Source organism: Neoarius graeffei, chromosome 11 (assembly GCF_027579695.1).
Source record: "Neoarius graeffei isolate fNeoGra1 chromosome 11, fNeoGra1.pri, whole genome shotgun sequence".
Classification (NCBI taxonomy): Eukaryota; Metazoa; Chordata; class Actinopteri; order Siluriformes; family Ariidae; genus Neoarius; species Neoarius graeffei.
In genome coordinates this window covers 25,494,690-25,508,821 of record NC_083579.1, presented here as the reverse complement: position 1 = coordinate 25,508,821, position 14,132 = coordinate 25,494,690, and the positions used below count along the sequence as shown (strand labels likewise).

At 40.6% G+C, this 14,132-nt stretch overlaps 1 protein-coding gene across 9 annotated transcripts in view; it reads right to left on the bottom strand.

The window, feature by feature from the left end:
* Positions 1-14,132, bottom strand: part of samd4a (sterile alpha motif domain containing 4A) — a 165,482-nt gene that overhangs the window by 65,432 nt on the left and 85,918 nt on the right. For 7 of the 9 annotated variants that reach the window (XR_009655630.1, XR_009655629.1, XM_060933661.1 and 4 more), the window contains 4 exons: positions 13,319-13,404; positions 12,967-13,085; positions 10,567-10,780; positions 5,310-5,436 (listed from right to left, as the gene is read on the bottom strand). Coding sequence is in view for 7 of the 9 variants with exons in the window: in XM_060933661.1 (XP_060789644.1) it covers positions 5,310-5,436; positions 10,567-10,780; positions 12,967-13,085; positions 13,319-13,404 (546 nt within the window). In the remaining 2 variants the exon portion in view is untranslated. The remainder of the gene's footprint in view (positions 1-5,309; positions 5,437-10,566; positions 10,781-12,966; positions 13,086-13,318; positions 13,405-14,132) is intronic. The other 2 variants (XM_060933663.1, XM_060933666.1) reach the window with 1 other exon arrangement.

Here is a 14,132-nt window from a genome sequence, read left to right as displayed (position 1 = left end):
TTTATTTACACCAAGATAAAAGTATTGGCACCCACTACTTTACTTGCTCACAGTGATGTAAATAATCCTGATGGAATAAAGCTTAAATACCCTTTCTCTGTGTCCGAGGGCAAACCTGATTATAAATAAATATGGGGGGGGGGTTTACACACTATTAACATCACCTTTTTAGTTCATTATTACAAATACGAACATTTTTTTCATGTGCTGTCCTACTGAGGGTTATCAGTGCTGGAGAATTTGCTCTGTGCAATATGTGAGCTGCAATAAGACACTAAACCACGTCATCCATGTTAGTGTTAAACACTCAGGCTTAGGCTGAGTCAGCACTGCCGGGGTCTTCACAAATCCCTAACAGGGACACACAGCTGAGTCAAGCAGGGACTGAGGGATGCAGTGCATACTCCATGTGCTATTTTTAGGTACTAAATCCTCTGAGGCTCCTCCACATGCTCACACACACACACCCTCCGTCCATGTCACAGTTTAACCCTGTATTCCTCACTTTAATAGATCCTATTTAATCATTTGACTTGTCTCTAGGTGGTAAATTTGCCAGTCACTTTCCGGTCGTTGTTTTAGACTCAAAGAAAGTGAGAGAGATAAAAAAAAAGGCAAGAAGGAAAGGAGAGAGAAAGAAAAAGGAGATAAAAGACAAGGAGCAACAGAATGAAGGAAAGAAAATGAGTAAAAGAGAAAAAAGACAAGGAAGGGGAAAAGAGAAAAAAACAAAGGAGAGAGGAAATGAAGAAGAGGAAAAGGAGATGAACGAGAGAGAACAGTAACTGGGCTAGGGCTCTAAAGCCACAGTGTACAAAGAGTGTCATTGTACGAGCTGCCCTTTTCTCTTTTCATTCTCATTCTCCTGTGCGCACACACACACACACACACACACACACACACACACACACACAGAGCTCCCCTTCTCTCTATACACTGCTGGATCGTCCACTTTTTAAGAAGGAAGCTACAGGAAGTGAATGTTGACACACTGATGTAAGGTTTTTGCTCTGGCAGTGGGTGAGGGAGCGACTGTCTTTGTGGAATGTGTGTTAGTGGAACACTCTTCTCCTAAAGCTCTCTCTCTCTCTCTCTCTCTCTCTCTCTCGCTCACACACACACACACACACACACACACACACACACACACAGTCACCTCACATGACCACGGAACACATTTACTCATGAAATGCTTGTGAATAAGCTCTATATAAGACCTCTGCGGGATTCCTACACAGCAGGACTGAGCTTCAAAAGTACTTTACTGTTCCTTTTTATCCCCTCGGCATATAATATTGGGGGGGGGGGGTATAGCTATCGCTCTGTCCATCCGTCTGTCTGTCTGTCCGTCTGTAAACATTTTAGTTTCCAGAGCATAACTCAAAAACTATTAGGAATTTTTTCATGAAACCTGACAGTTATGTTAAGTGATTAGAGCAGTTGTGCCTTTTGACATTTTGGGATTTCTGTCTCATCTCATCTCATCATCTCTAGCCGCTTTATCCTGTTCTACAGGGTCGCAGGCAAGCTGGAGCCTATCCCAGCTGACTACGGGCGAAAGGCGGGGTACACCCTGGACAAGTCGCCAGGTCATCACAGGGCTGACACATAGACACAGACAACCATTCACACTCATATTCACACCTACGGTCAATTTAGAGTCACCAGTTAACCTAACCTGCATGTCTTTGGACTGTGGGGGAAACCGGAGCACCCGGAGGAAACCCACGCGGACACGGGGAGAACACGCAAACTCCGCACAGAAAGGCCCTCGCTGGCCACGGGGCTCGAACCCAGACCTTCTTGCTGTGAGGCGACAGCGCTAACCACTACACCACCGTGCCGCCCGGGATTTCTGTGATTTTGTTTTTTTCCGTATTTCCATGCCAACCAATTCAACTTAGGAAAATCTGGAGTGGGGTTTCATGTGGGGGCCGGGGGGATCGGTCATCTCCTGACTCTTGTTCAACCAGAGTTCGTTTACACTGAAGCAATACTAAACCTGTTAAGGAAAAATTACACTACAATTCTGTTATATTAACATATTCTGTCTGGATCAATAGGGTATAAAACAGTAGCACTGAATGCTCAATACTGTACCATTATTTATAAGATTCGTGTAGAGAAAATTGTGGTTTTTTTATGGCTTTTGACACTTGATGTCCTATTTCTTTAAGATAAAAGTATTGGTACCCCGTCTTTGCTTGCTTGCTCACAATTGCTCTTCATCAATCCACATATCCATAATCAGAAAAGAAGATCTCCTGTACATTCGTGGCCACAAGTCTACATCACCTGGTTGGTGAAATGTAAAGGTGTAGGCTAGTGTATTTCAAGTGTGAAATGTGTACATTAGAAACTAGCTAACATCAGAGGTGGACAAAGTACCCAACTTCATTACTTAAGTCAAAGTACAGATCTCACTGGTCAAATGTTACTCCGATACAAGTGAAAGTTGTCCAGTCAAATTTTTACTTAAAGTACTGAAGTACTTGCTTTTAAAAATACTTAAGTATTAAAAGTACATTTTCTGTCAATGCATCGTTGTATTATTGCCACAGCGCTTACAAAACCTAATGCTGTTACCAAAGACAGAAATATGAATTCACAAAATGAACGCATGCTGTGCCATGATGGTGGTTTAACGTTAAGCTAGCTAGTCAGTGAAACTCCACCTGACATGCTAGCAAACTCTTTTCAAACTCGAAATCATATTGGGTAGCTAACGCTACTAGAAAAGAAAGATTTCTACATTCTGTTTATTTGGCAAGGTTATGCTAAAACATATTTCTGAAAGGACTTCAGATAAATTAACATTATTCATGTTAGCGCAACTTCATTTTTACATGTTAACTAACTGTCCAAGTTAACTAGCTATGTGTAAACGTTAGCCATGGACAAGGCTACGGCAACTTGGCGGGCAAATCCATAGAAAGTCATTTGACTAACCAGACTGTACAGCTATTGCAACATTATCGCTCTAAAAGCACAAACAACTTCGTTGCAAGCTTTCACTTGGAATAAAATGTTTACAGACCTCAATATGCTTCCGCAGGTTGGACGTTGAGTTTTTGTAAGCTGTGATGTGGTTCGTTTTTGGCAAAAAAAGCAAACATTTAAAACGAAATGAATCTTTAATCCTTGCGGAAAACTGAAATATGGGTTCTAGGTATGGCCCTGGGTGTGTGCATTCTCCAGAAGAACCGCCTCCTTCCGTTCTGCCATCAACTGATCGTGTTAAAATAATGCTGCTGAGAAATCACTGAACTTGATTTTATACAGTCTATGGACAAGATGTGACCCTAGTGATTACTGATAGGCTGTCTTAGTGTCACCTGCGAAAAAATCAATCGCATTTGAGAGAAGAAAAGAAAAAAAAATCAACTTTCAAAGCTGCTTCATAGTAAGGAGTAACGAGGACCTTGATAGAAATGTAGTGGAGTGAAAAGTACAATATTTGCCTTTCAAATGTAGTGAAGTTAAAGTCATAAGTTGCCAAAAAAATAATACTCAAGTAAAGTACAGATACTCAAAAAGTGTACTTAAGTACAGTACTCAAGTAAATGTACTTCGTTACTGTCCATCTCTACTAACATTTCAAAATGCACAAATTCAGAGCTACGTCCTCCATCTTAAATTGCGATTGTGTGTGCACAATTTGTCATCATTGAACGTAATAAAAACAAATGTGAGTTTCAAACGTAAACATTTTTTAACTCCTAATTCTCTCATTCATGTCCTGAACCTGTCAGTACATCCTCCCAGTAATCCTACAGTAGTTTTCCTCGCTCCAGGAAGATATGGCATTTGATATTTCACCACTATAGCCAGGTTTTCGAAGCTGGAGCGAAGTGTAAAAAGTGTTTTTCTTACAGTCCTTTCAAGCAACAAATCACACTGCAAAGTAGAAGTACACTATAATATATAAACAACATAATTAAACTTTCTCTTTTATTCCGCTCTTTTCTCTGTTAAACTAAAGAAGGGGCATCGAACGCTGGATCAGGAACATACAAAAATATCGCTTCTGTCCAAAAAGAATCAAAATCAATTGCTGAAATTGTTTCGCTACAATAACAATCAAGATGATCTTTACATTCAGAGTTGGCGGAAAAACATCTTCCCTTCCTGTCAATCATAAACCTTTGAGCAAGTAACAAAGCTTCAGAAAAGGCAAAGCGAATGATGATGTCGTTTTCATGTTTCATTGTAAAATTTTTGCGCACTTATGCCATTGTTGAAAACCCGGGTTCTGGTTCATTTTTTACACCCCGGAGCTGAGGTACAGTATTTTACTTCGTGATTTAAAAGAAAAAACAATAGTCACAGAGTAAAAAACAAAAATGATGCGTGGAAATCATTTTATTTTATTGAATAAGACTCTTACTGAATCACAGGGCACCTAAAGATTGGCACCTCTCTTAAAGAACATGACAATTAGAGATGGTATGATACATTTTTTCTTTTCCGATATCTAATATCATCGAAAGCTACTAAAAACTGAAATATTTTTAAAAAATAACAATAAGGGATAAAACAAAACAAAAAAACCCCCTGAAAATTCGACTTACACAAAACTGTAGCTTTTTTATTTAGTTAATTTTTTTACATAAATGTCACTTATATTGCAAATATAATAAAATACAAAGTACAAATATAATATAAATTAATCAGAACAAAAGAAAATATTCCCAGTTCCCCCAAAAAAACCTTTTCCAAATCCAATTCCAATCTTTTCCGTTTGTTACAGAATTGGATCAGATTCGTTCTTTCCTTCTTTCCGATCTCCAGTAATGTTTCCTGGTATCGGTGCCATCTCTAATCACAACTTATCACAATTAGGTGTGGGATGTAAAAACCAATTGTAAATCCTGTGATGTACTCCCACTCCAGTCTTAAAGCTGTGACTTAAATCCATAAATATGAACTGTGTTTAATATTTACAGCTTATATGAGATCCCACATGCACAGAGTCAGGATTTTTGAGTGGAGTGTAAAGATTTATGTGGTATTTAAATCCGAGCAAATGTTTTGATTTGAATTTTGATGGGTTTGGTGATTATATCTAGGGCCTGTCACATTCTTACCACTGCTTAGGATTGTATAAACCTTGTACTGAAGTCTGCATGAGCCTTAAAAAAATGACTAAACAAATTAAATCTCGACAACAAATATGTCTCAGCTAATCGGCTTGTTAAATGTGGAGACAGGAGTGTGTGTGTGTGTGTGTGTGTGTGTGTGTGTGTGTGTGTGTGTGTGTGTGTGTGTGTGAGTGAGAGAGAGAGAGAGAGAGCAAGATTCTCGCTTACCTGCCTGCTGGAACATGGCCATGGTGTGTGGGTTGGTGTGGACGGGTAGCGAGCGAGTCCTCTGCACAGAGCTGTGGGTGCGACTGGGCATGCTGTTACTGCCACCCGGGTTAGCAAACCATAGACCCTACATAACACACACACATGAAAAAACTCAGAAATTCTGAGATAAAATTCACAAATTTACAAGAAAAAACTCTGAAAAATTGTGTTTTAAAGTTACAGAGCTGGGGAAGGGGGTAATTTAAAAAAATACTTCAGAATTTCTGGGCTTAAAGTCATAAATTTACAAGAAAAAACTCAGAATTTCTGAGACTAAAGTTATAAGTTTACAAGAAGAAGTCAGATATTCTTTGAAGTTATAAAGACATGAATTGGTAAGAAAAAACAAAACTCTCAATCTCATTAGCGGGCCGAATAAATATTTCTTGGATGAATATTCTGCCTACATTTCTGTTCCTGTTCCAATGTATCTCGATCTGGATAACTAAGACATTTTTTAATAAATTAGACTCTCTTATGTCACATTTTATTTGGAATAGAAAAACCCCAAGAATCAAGAAATTGTTCCTGCAAAGACCACCTGGTCAGGGAGGAATGGGATTACCCTGTTTTCGACGCTATTATTGGTCATGTAATGTTCGCTCAATGTTGTTCTGGATGTCCACAAAGGGGCCTGATTGGAGTAAGATGGAAGATGAAAGCTGTTATCCTTCCTCTTTAAAGGCATTATTATATTCAGCTCTTCCTCTCTCAAATCAAAAGATTAAGAATCCAGTAGTCTCTCATTCTGTTCAAATCTGGTCCCAAATAAGAAAGCATTACGGATGGACAGACACGTCAGTTCTTAGTCCATTATTAAATAATCACGCGCTCCCTCCATCAGTCTCAAACATATCATTTAATCAATGGAACCATAAAGGGATTCAATGTATAAAAGGTTTATTTATCAAAAAAAATTTTCCCACATTTCAACAATTACAAAACAAATTCAATTTGGAATGTAAAGATTTCTTCAAATACCTACAAATTCGAAGTTGTATAAAAAGCCTATTTCCGTCCTTCCCTAGTCAGCCCCCATCCTCCACTATGGAGACAGTGCTTCTGTTTGATCCAGTTAAAAAGGGTTTAATAACAAGGATCCATAATTGGCTATCACAGGAAGACTCAGCGCCTACGTTAGACCATCTGAAAAAGGCTTGGCAGGAAGATCTAGGAGTGATTATTACAGATAGTCAATGGTCTAAAGCCCAAGAATATGTTCATTCTTCTTCTGTATGTATTAGACATGGTCTTTTGCAGTTCAAGGTTCTACACAGACTGCATTTATCTAAACTGAAAATGTCAAAGATGTTTCCCTCTGTTGATCCTTCCTGTGACAGGTGCACACTGGGACCGGCCTCACTAGCACATGTGTTTTGGAATTGTCCGTACATAATAACATATTGGAACACTATTTTTCAAACCCTTTCCAAAATTTTGAAAAAACAGATCAAGCCAGACCCAGTTTTGGCTCTATTTGGTATGAGGCCGGTTGCTGTACAACTGTCGGACACGCAGGATAGAAGGATCCGTTTTGTGACTTTAATGGCACAGAGACTGATTTTATTATGTTGGAAGCAGACCCCCCCTCCTCCTACTTGGCCTTAATGAAAGATATTTTGGGACATTTAAAATTGGAGAAAATTAAATATTAATTGAAGGGGAAATCTAATGTTTTTACTCAACTTGGCAGTCCTTCATAAATTATTTCAGTACAGATATATGATTATTTAGTTTGGTACAGTGATGTATATGTCTTCTGATGTTTGTTTGTTCTTTTGTTTTTGTGTGTGCATTTTTGTACCATGATGAAAAAGCTTCAATAAAGAGAAGATAAAAAAAAGAAAAAATAAAACTCAAATTCTCTGACATTAACGTCATAAATTTACAAGAAAAAACTCGGATATTCTCCGACACAACAATCACGTTTCCCAGCTTCCTGCCTGCAGTGCCTTCTGCGAAATGTAGTTGAAAATCTTTCTTTAAGCACTTTATTCTATTATGCAATGGAGGAGGAAAAAACGCATTTCCTAACTCTCGCCTCAGCTGTGGCGTCTGTGGTGCGATGATGATCCAACATTGCAAAATGAAGCGAGTTTTTACTAGTAAATTTTTTACTTTAATCTGAGCAAATTTCAGATTTTTTTTCTTGCATGAGTTTATGATGTTATAATCTCAATATCCAAGTTTTTTCTTGTAAATTTCTAACTTTAATCCCAGCGAATGTCTGAGTTTTTCTCGTAAATTCATGACTTTATAATCTCATCTCATCTCATTATCTCTAGCCGCTTTATCCTTCTACAGGGTCGCAGGCAAGCTGGAGCCTATCCCAGCTGACTACGGGCGAAAGGCGGGGTACACCCTGGACAAGTCGCCAGGTCATCACAGGGCTGACACATAGACACAGACAACCATTCACACTCACATTCACACCTACGGTCAATTTAGAGTCACCAGTTAACCTAACCTGCATGTCTTTGGACTGTGGGGGAAACTGGAGCACCCGGAGGAAACCCACGTGGACACGGGGAGAACATGCAAACTCCGCACAGAAAGGCCCTTGCCAGCCATGGGGCTCGAACCCGGACCTTCTTGCTGTGAGGCGACAGCGCTAACCACTACACCACCGTGCCGCCCTGATGTTATAATCTCAGAGAATATCCGAGTTTTTTCTTGTAAATTTCTGACTTTAATCTCAGAAATTCTGAGTTTTTTCTCCTCCTCCTCCAACTCTGTAATTTTTTCTTTTTTACCCACAATGGCCCTAACACTCTGCTGTACTTATAACACTGGAATACTGGGTGCAAGACAAGAATACAGACGGCCGAAATGTGTTCTGTTGTTCTGTTTGGTCTTGTGGCATTAAATGAGGGTGCACGCTAGAAGAGCGAATGAAGAACCACAGGTACGTCAAAACCTCCACAGAGAGGAAACAACACTGTTATATGACAACAGCTGATAAGAGAACACATGGTCATCCTGAGACAAAAAATACTGACAATTCTGGACCTTTCTCTGTGTCTCTCTTGCTTCCTCCCCCCTGCTCTTTTCCCTTTCTCGGCCCTCTGGTACAGGGAGGCAGGGAAAAACAGGAAATGCCTATGCACTGTTCTCACTGCCTCTCTCCCTCTCTCTCCTCCTTTTTCTCCTCCTCTCCCCTTCACCATGCTGCCTCCCATTCGTTCTTCTCCCTCACTATGACTCATCCTCCCTCTCTCTGTCACACACACACACACCCCTAACCCACAGACATGAATCGGTTGGAACTTCCTCCCATTGTACAAACGTAGGAAAATTTTTCAGCACACACACACACACACACACACACACAGAGGAAAGATAAGCTAACAGACTCAGCGCTTCCATAATAATTCATAGACATGAATCAACAATACGCAAACATGTAAGAACTCTTCCATTTCACCACCGATGTGGAATCTGTGGAATGCAGGACATCGTTTCAAATTCCACATTCATAACAATACATTGTTAATTTATGCGGGAGCAGTTTTAAGTTTGTAGTGTGTGTGTGTGTTCTCTTCCATATCTGTCTTGTACTTGTACATTTTCCTAAACATGCAAGGCCACAGTTTTCAGTAATCTCATCATCACTGATCAGATGTCTGACCCTACGTTCACATGAGCAAGCGACAAACAACAAGCCATATTTGAATTGAGATGCTCTTAATTCTATGCAAACTAGGTAGAATGCCACAAAGTGACTTCTTGGACCAGTCCTCTGCCTCGTCTGGTCCGATTTTAGTAATTAGTCCCATTTACTGTTTGCCGCACAAAATCGAAAGAAAAACTATATATGATTTCTCAGTGAATGTACAGAAGGACATTATAAAGAAAAACAGAGCTTGGAAGGAAGAACGTTGGTGTTTCTGCTGGCGAGAGACGTAAGGTTAATAGTGAACATTAACAACTAAGTTCATACAAAGTCTAACGTGTAACATCTCATCTCATCTCATTATCTCTAGCCGCTTTATCCTGTTCTACAGGGTCGCAGGCAAGCTGGAGCCTATCCCAGCTGAGTACGGGCGAAAGGCGGGGTACACCCTGGACAAGTCACCAGGTCATCACAGGGCTGACACATAGACACAGACAACCATTCACACTCACATTCACACCTACGCTCAATTTAGAGTCACCAGTTAACCTAACTTGCATGTCTTTGGACTGTGGGGGAAACCGGAGCACCCGGAGGAAACCCACGCGGACACGGGGAGAACATGCAAACTCCGCACAGAAAGGCCCTCGCCGGCCACGGGGCTCGAACCTGGACCTTCTTGCTGAGAGGCGACAGTGCTAACCACTACACCACCGTGCCGCCCCCTAACGTGCAACATGTCAATAATAAAAGGCAATTTTCAGACTCATTAGTGCATTATTTATCTTGTGTGTAACTAACTAGCTACTACACTACTTTCACATCAGAATGAAAACAAAACAAAGACAATCTACAACAGAATTTTTTCTCTCGCTATAGCTCTTATAGAGCACCAATTTTTTTCAGAAAGGTAACATTTCCATTTGCTCCTCATGTCATGTGACTTAAACGCGAACCTAAATTGTGTTTCCATTTCAATTTTGCAAAACATTGCTTTGTTGAATCGTTTGGAAAAACCACCTCATGCAATTGTATAAACTTTTGAGAGGTTTTTTTTTTTGTAATTCACATGCTTCCGTTACTTTTTTTTTTCCAGGTACATTAAGTAGGTTAATGGAAACATGGCTACTGTGTTCATGTTGTCGATTCCTCCTACAGGATTTGATATCAAATCATCCAAATATTCCTGAAAACCACAGAAAGGGGAAAAAAACATCATTCCTGGAGCCAATGGAAGATGAAATGTATTTCAGCTTTCTGTGATACCATCACCATGTTTCCTCCCCGTTTAGGGTCATGTGAGGAGAAAGGAAATGCGATCACGACATATACATGATGTGCCTCTGAATCTTACAACCCGCTGCACTATGCACACTGGCCGAGACGTGATATGGCTGACGTTTTTAATGGTTTGTATTATTTAGCATGCACATTGCTCATACCACACACACACAACCAGGTGAATGCTCAATAATAAGTGCACCGAGAATCTGACAAATCAAGAGCTGTGGTTCATTTATGCTTCATACAACACTCAAGAAACTACACTCTGTGTGTGTGTGTGTGTGTGTGTGTGTGTGTGTGTGTGTGTGTGTGTGTTACCTGTCTGCCCTGCTTCAGGTTGGTGGGTGTGTTGTTGGAACTGCGTGGTGTGTGTGCATGTGTGAGCAGGCCAGCGGGGCCCAACAGGCCGAGCGGGGGTGCAGGGAGACTCCGTGATGGCACCGGAAACTGGCGCAGGTTTCTCCGGGAACACACACTGCTGCCCACACACACAGCGCTGGGGAGGGAGTTGGACTGACCGAAACCACGGCTGCTGCAGCACATAAACACACACACACAGGTTAGCATCACATACCACTGCTATGACATCATGATAAAACTGGAATCTTGTGGGAACTGTATGATCTTGTTAGGACTTGTGGTGGTAAAGAAGAAGAGTGTGATTATCATTTCATATTTCAGATGCTGTGTTCTAGTTTCCACACTGTAACAGAGCATTCAACACTGCTTAACGTTTAAAAGGACGTGGTCTAAATTGTTAAAAGGTAAAGCACTTAACGCTTCCGCTCACTAGGTTAGTTTTTCGGTACCCAAGTTGCTCAGAGTCAGACAGATAAATTAAGTGGAAACATGTTTTTAAATAACAACTACATCTGTGCTGCAAGCCACATCCTACTCAAGTGTTACCCCAGCTTAGCCCCGCCCACTTTACGTAAAACAGGCAGAGGTTGTAAAATCAGCAAATATTCATACTTTGTACTGTGTACTGTATCTACAGTGGAGCAAAAAAGTATTTAGTCAGTCACCAATTGTGCAAGTTCTCCCACTTAAAAAGATGAGAGAGGCCTGTAATTTTCATCATAGGTACACTTCAACTATGAGAGACAGAATGGGGGGAAAGAATCCAGGAAATCACATTGTAGGATTTTTAATGAATTAATTGATAAATTCCTCGGTAAAATAAGTATTTGGTCACCTACAAACAAGCAAGATTTCTGGCTCTCACAGACCTGTAACTTCTTCTTTAAGAGGTTCCTCTGTCCTCCACTCGTTACCTGTATTAATGGCACCTGTTTGAACTTGTTATCAGTATAAAAGACACCTGTCCACAACCTCAAACAGTCACACTCCAAACTCCACTATGGCCAAAACCAAAGAGCTGTCAAAGGACACCAGAAACAAAATTGTAGACCTGCACCAGGCTGGGAAGACTGAATCTGCAATAGGTAAGCAGCTTGGTGTGAAGAAATCAACTGTGGGAGCAATTATTAGAAAATGGAAGACATACAAGACCACTGATAATCTCCCTCGATCTGAGGCTCCACGCAAGGGGTCAAAATGATCACAAGAACGGTGAGCAAAAATCCAAGAACCACACGGGGAGACCTAGTGAATGACCTGCAGAGAGCTGGGACCAAAGTAACAAAGGCTACCATCAGTAACACACTACGCCACCAGGGACTCAAATCCTGCAGTGCCAGACATGTCCCCCTGCTTAAGCCAGTACATGTCCAGGCCCGTCTGAAGTTTGCTAGAGAGCATTTGGATGATCCAGAAGAGGATTGGGAGAATGTCATATGGTCAGATGAAACCAAAATAGAACTTTTTGGTAAAAACTCAACTTGTCGTGTTTGGAGGAGAAAGAATGCTGAATTGCATCCAAAGAACACCATACCTACTGTGAAGCATGGGGGTGGAAATATGCTTTGGGGCTGTTTTTCTGCAAAGGGACCAGGACGACTGATCCGTGTAAAGGAAAGAATGAATGGGGCCATGTATCGTGAGATTTTGAGTGAAAACCTCCTTCCATCAGCAAGGGCATTGAAGATGAAATGTGGCTGGGTCTTTCAGCATGACAATGATCCCAAACACACCACCCGGGCAACGAAGGAGTGGCTTCGTAAGAAGCATTTCAAGGTCCTGGAGTGGCCTAGCCAGTCTCCAGATCTCAACCCCATAGAAAATCTTTGGAGGGAGTTGAAAGTCCGTGTTGCCCAGCAACAACCCCAAAACATCACTGCTCTAGAGGAGATCTGCATGGAGGAATGGGCCAAAATACCAGCAACAGTGTGTGAAAACCTTGTGAAGACTTACAGAAAACGTTTGACCTCTGTCATTGCCAACAAAGGGTATATAACAAAGTATTGAGATGAACTTTTGTTATTGACCAAATACTTATTTTCCACCATAATTTGCAAATAAATTCTTTAAAAATCAGACAATGTGATTTTCTGGATGTTTTTTTCTCATTTTGTCTCTCATAGTTGAGGTATACCTATGATGAAAATTACAGGCCTCTCTCATCTTTTTAAGTGGGAGAACTTGCACAATTGGTGACTGACTAAATACTTTTTTGCCCCACTGTACAAGCACACCACTACACTCATTACACGGCAGGATTGTCATTTGTCGACAAACTAATCATAGATTAAAAAAAACAAAAAAAACAACACTTATGAACACTTTTGAACGTTTCGTGAAAGTGAATGCACACGTTACCTTCTCGGCTGACGGTACCCAGTCATGTCCAGGAGAGGTTTCCGTGGAAATGGGCGTACTTGCTTCTGCACCTGCTGCCTCCATGACGACAATCGCTTTTTCTGCGTCTCTGTGAACGCCTGAGAGACAAAGTAGGTGGAGTCACAAAGGTGCTTAATAACCCCTCCCTCTCTTAAAAACCTTTATTACTTTATAAGTTGATTAAGCTGCCTAGTCACATTTGTTTTTTGAAACAACAATTCAAAATATTACATTAATGTTTGTTTGTTTATTTATTTATTTATTTGATTTCATGCTTATTAAATAGAAACATTAAGAATTATTGTTAAGACTAATCCTTTTTGATCCTCACCTCATGGAGTTCGCACTTATTGATGAGCTGCAGATACGAGCTGATGTTCTCCTCATCTGGCCGAGACACCAGCAGCTGTGTGCACACTGACACACAAACACACGCATGCACACACACGCAGGTTGAGTGCAGATCAGAGATTGAGTGGTGTCTGTTTGCTCGCTCCCTCACAACCTTTACAAGCTGCATGATAATCTGTTTGAACCACACATTAAACATTAAACACACAGCGAGGGCCTGAGTTCATCACACTCATGCTGCATTTGTCCTTTATCAATCTCTCTTTCTGTCTACATATGTCTGTCTCGCTTGTATATGTGTTATATCCAGTGTATCCAGATCACCACATCCAGCAACTGTGTGAGAGTAGGGTCTTATCTGTTTATGTGCCCATATGCAGCGTCAATACAGATAAGAACATAGGGCTAATGATTTTGACTTTGTGAGGGATGATTCCTAATTTCAAAAACTACACTATTTAAAAAGAGAAGATCTAAAGATCTAACAGGTTAGGGTTAGGTATGCATTGTTTTATAAAAGTACTACAAAAATACTATGTATAGTAATGCAAGATTTTTAATTTTACCTGTAAATTTTATTTTCATTACTATGGAGAATTTTAAGCTATAGTAAACAGGTCCTCACAAATATAATAAAACTTGTGTGTGTGTGTGTGTGTGTGTGTGTGTGTGTGTGTGTGTGTGTGTGTGTGCGCGCGCGCGCGCGCGTGCGTGTGTGGTTATTTTTCTATATTTCTGGAGGACCAAATGTCTCCATAAGGATAGGATAATCTGACAATTTTGACCTCGTGGGG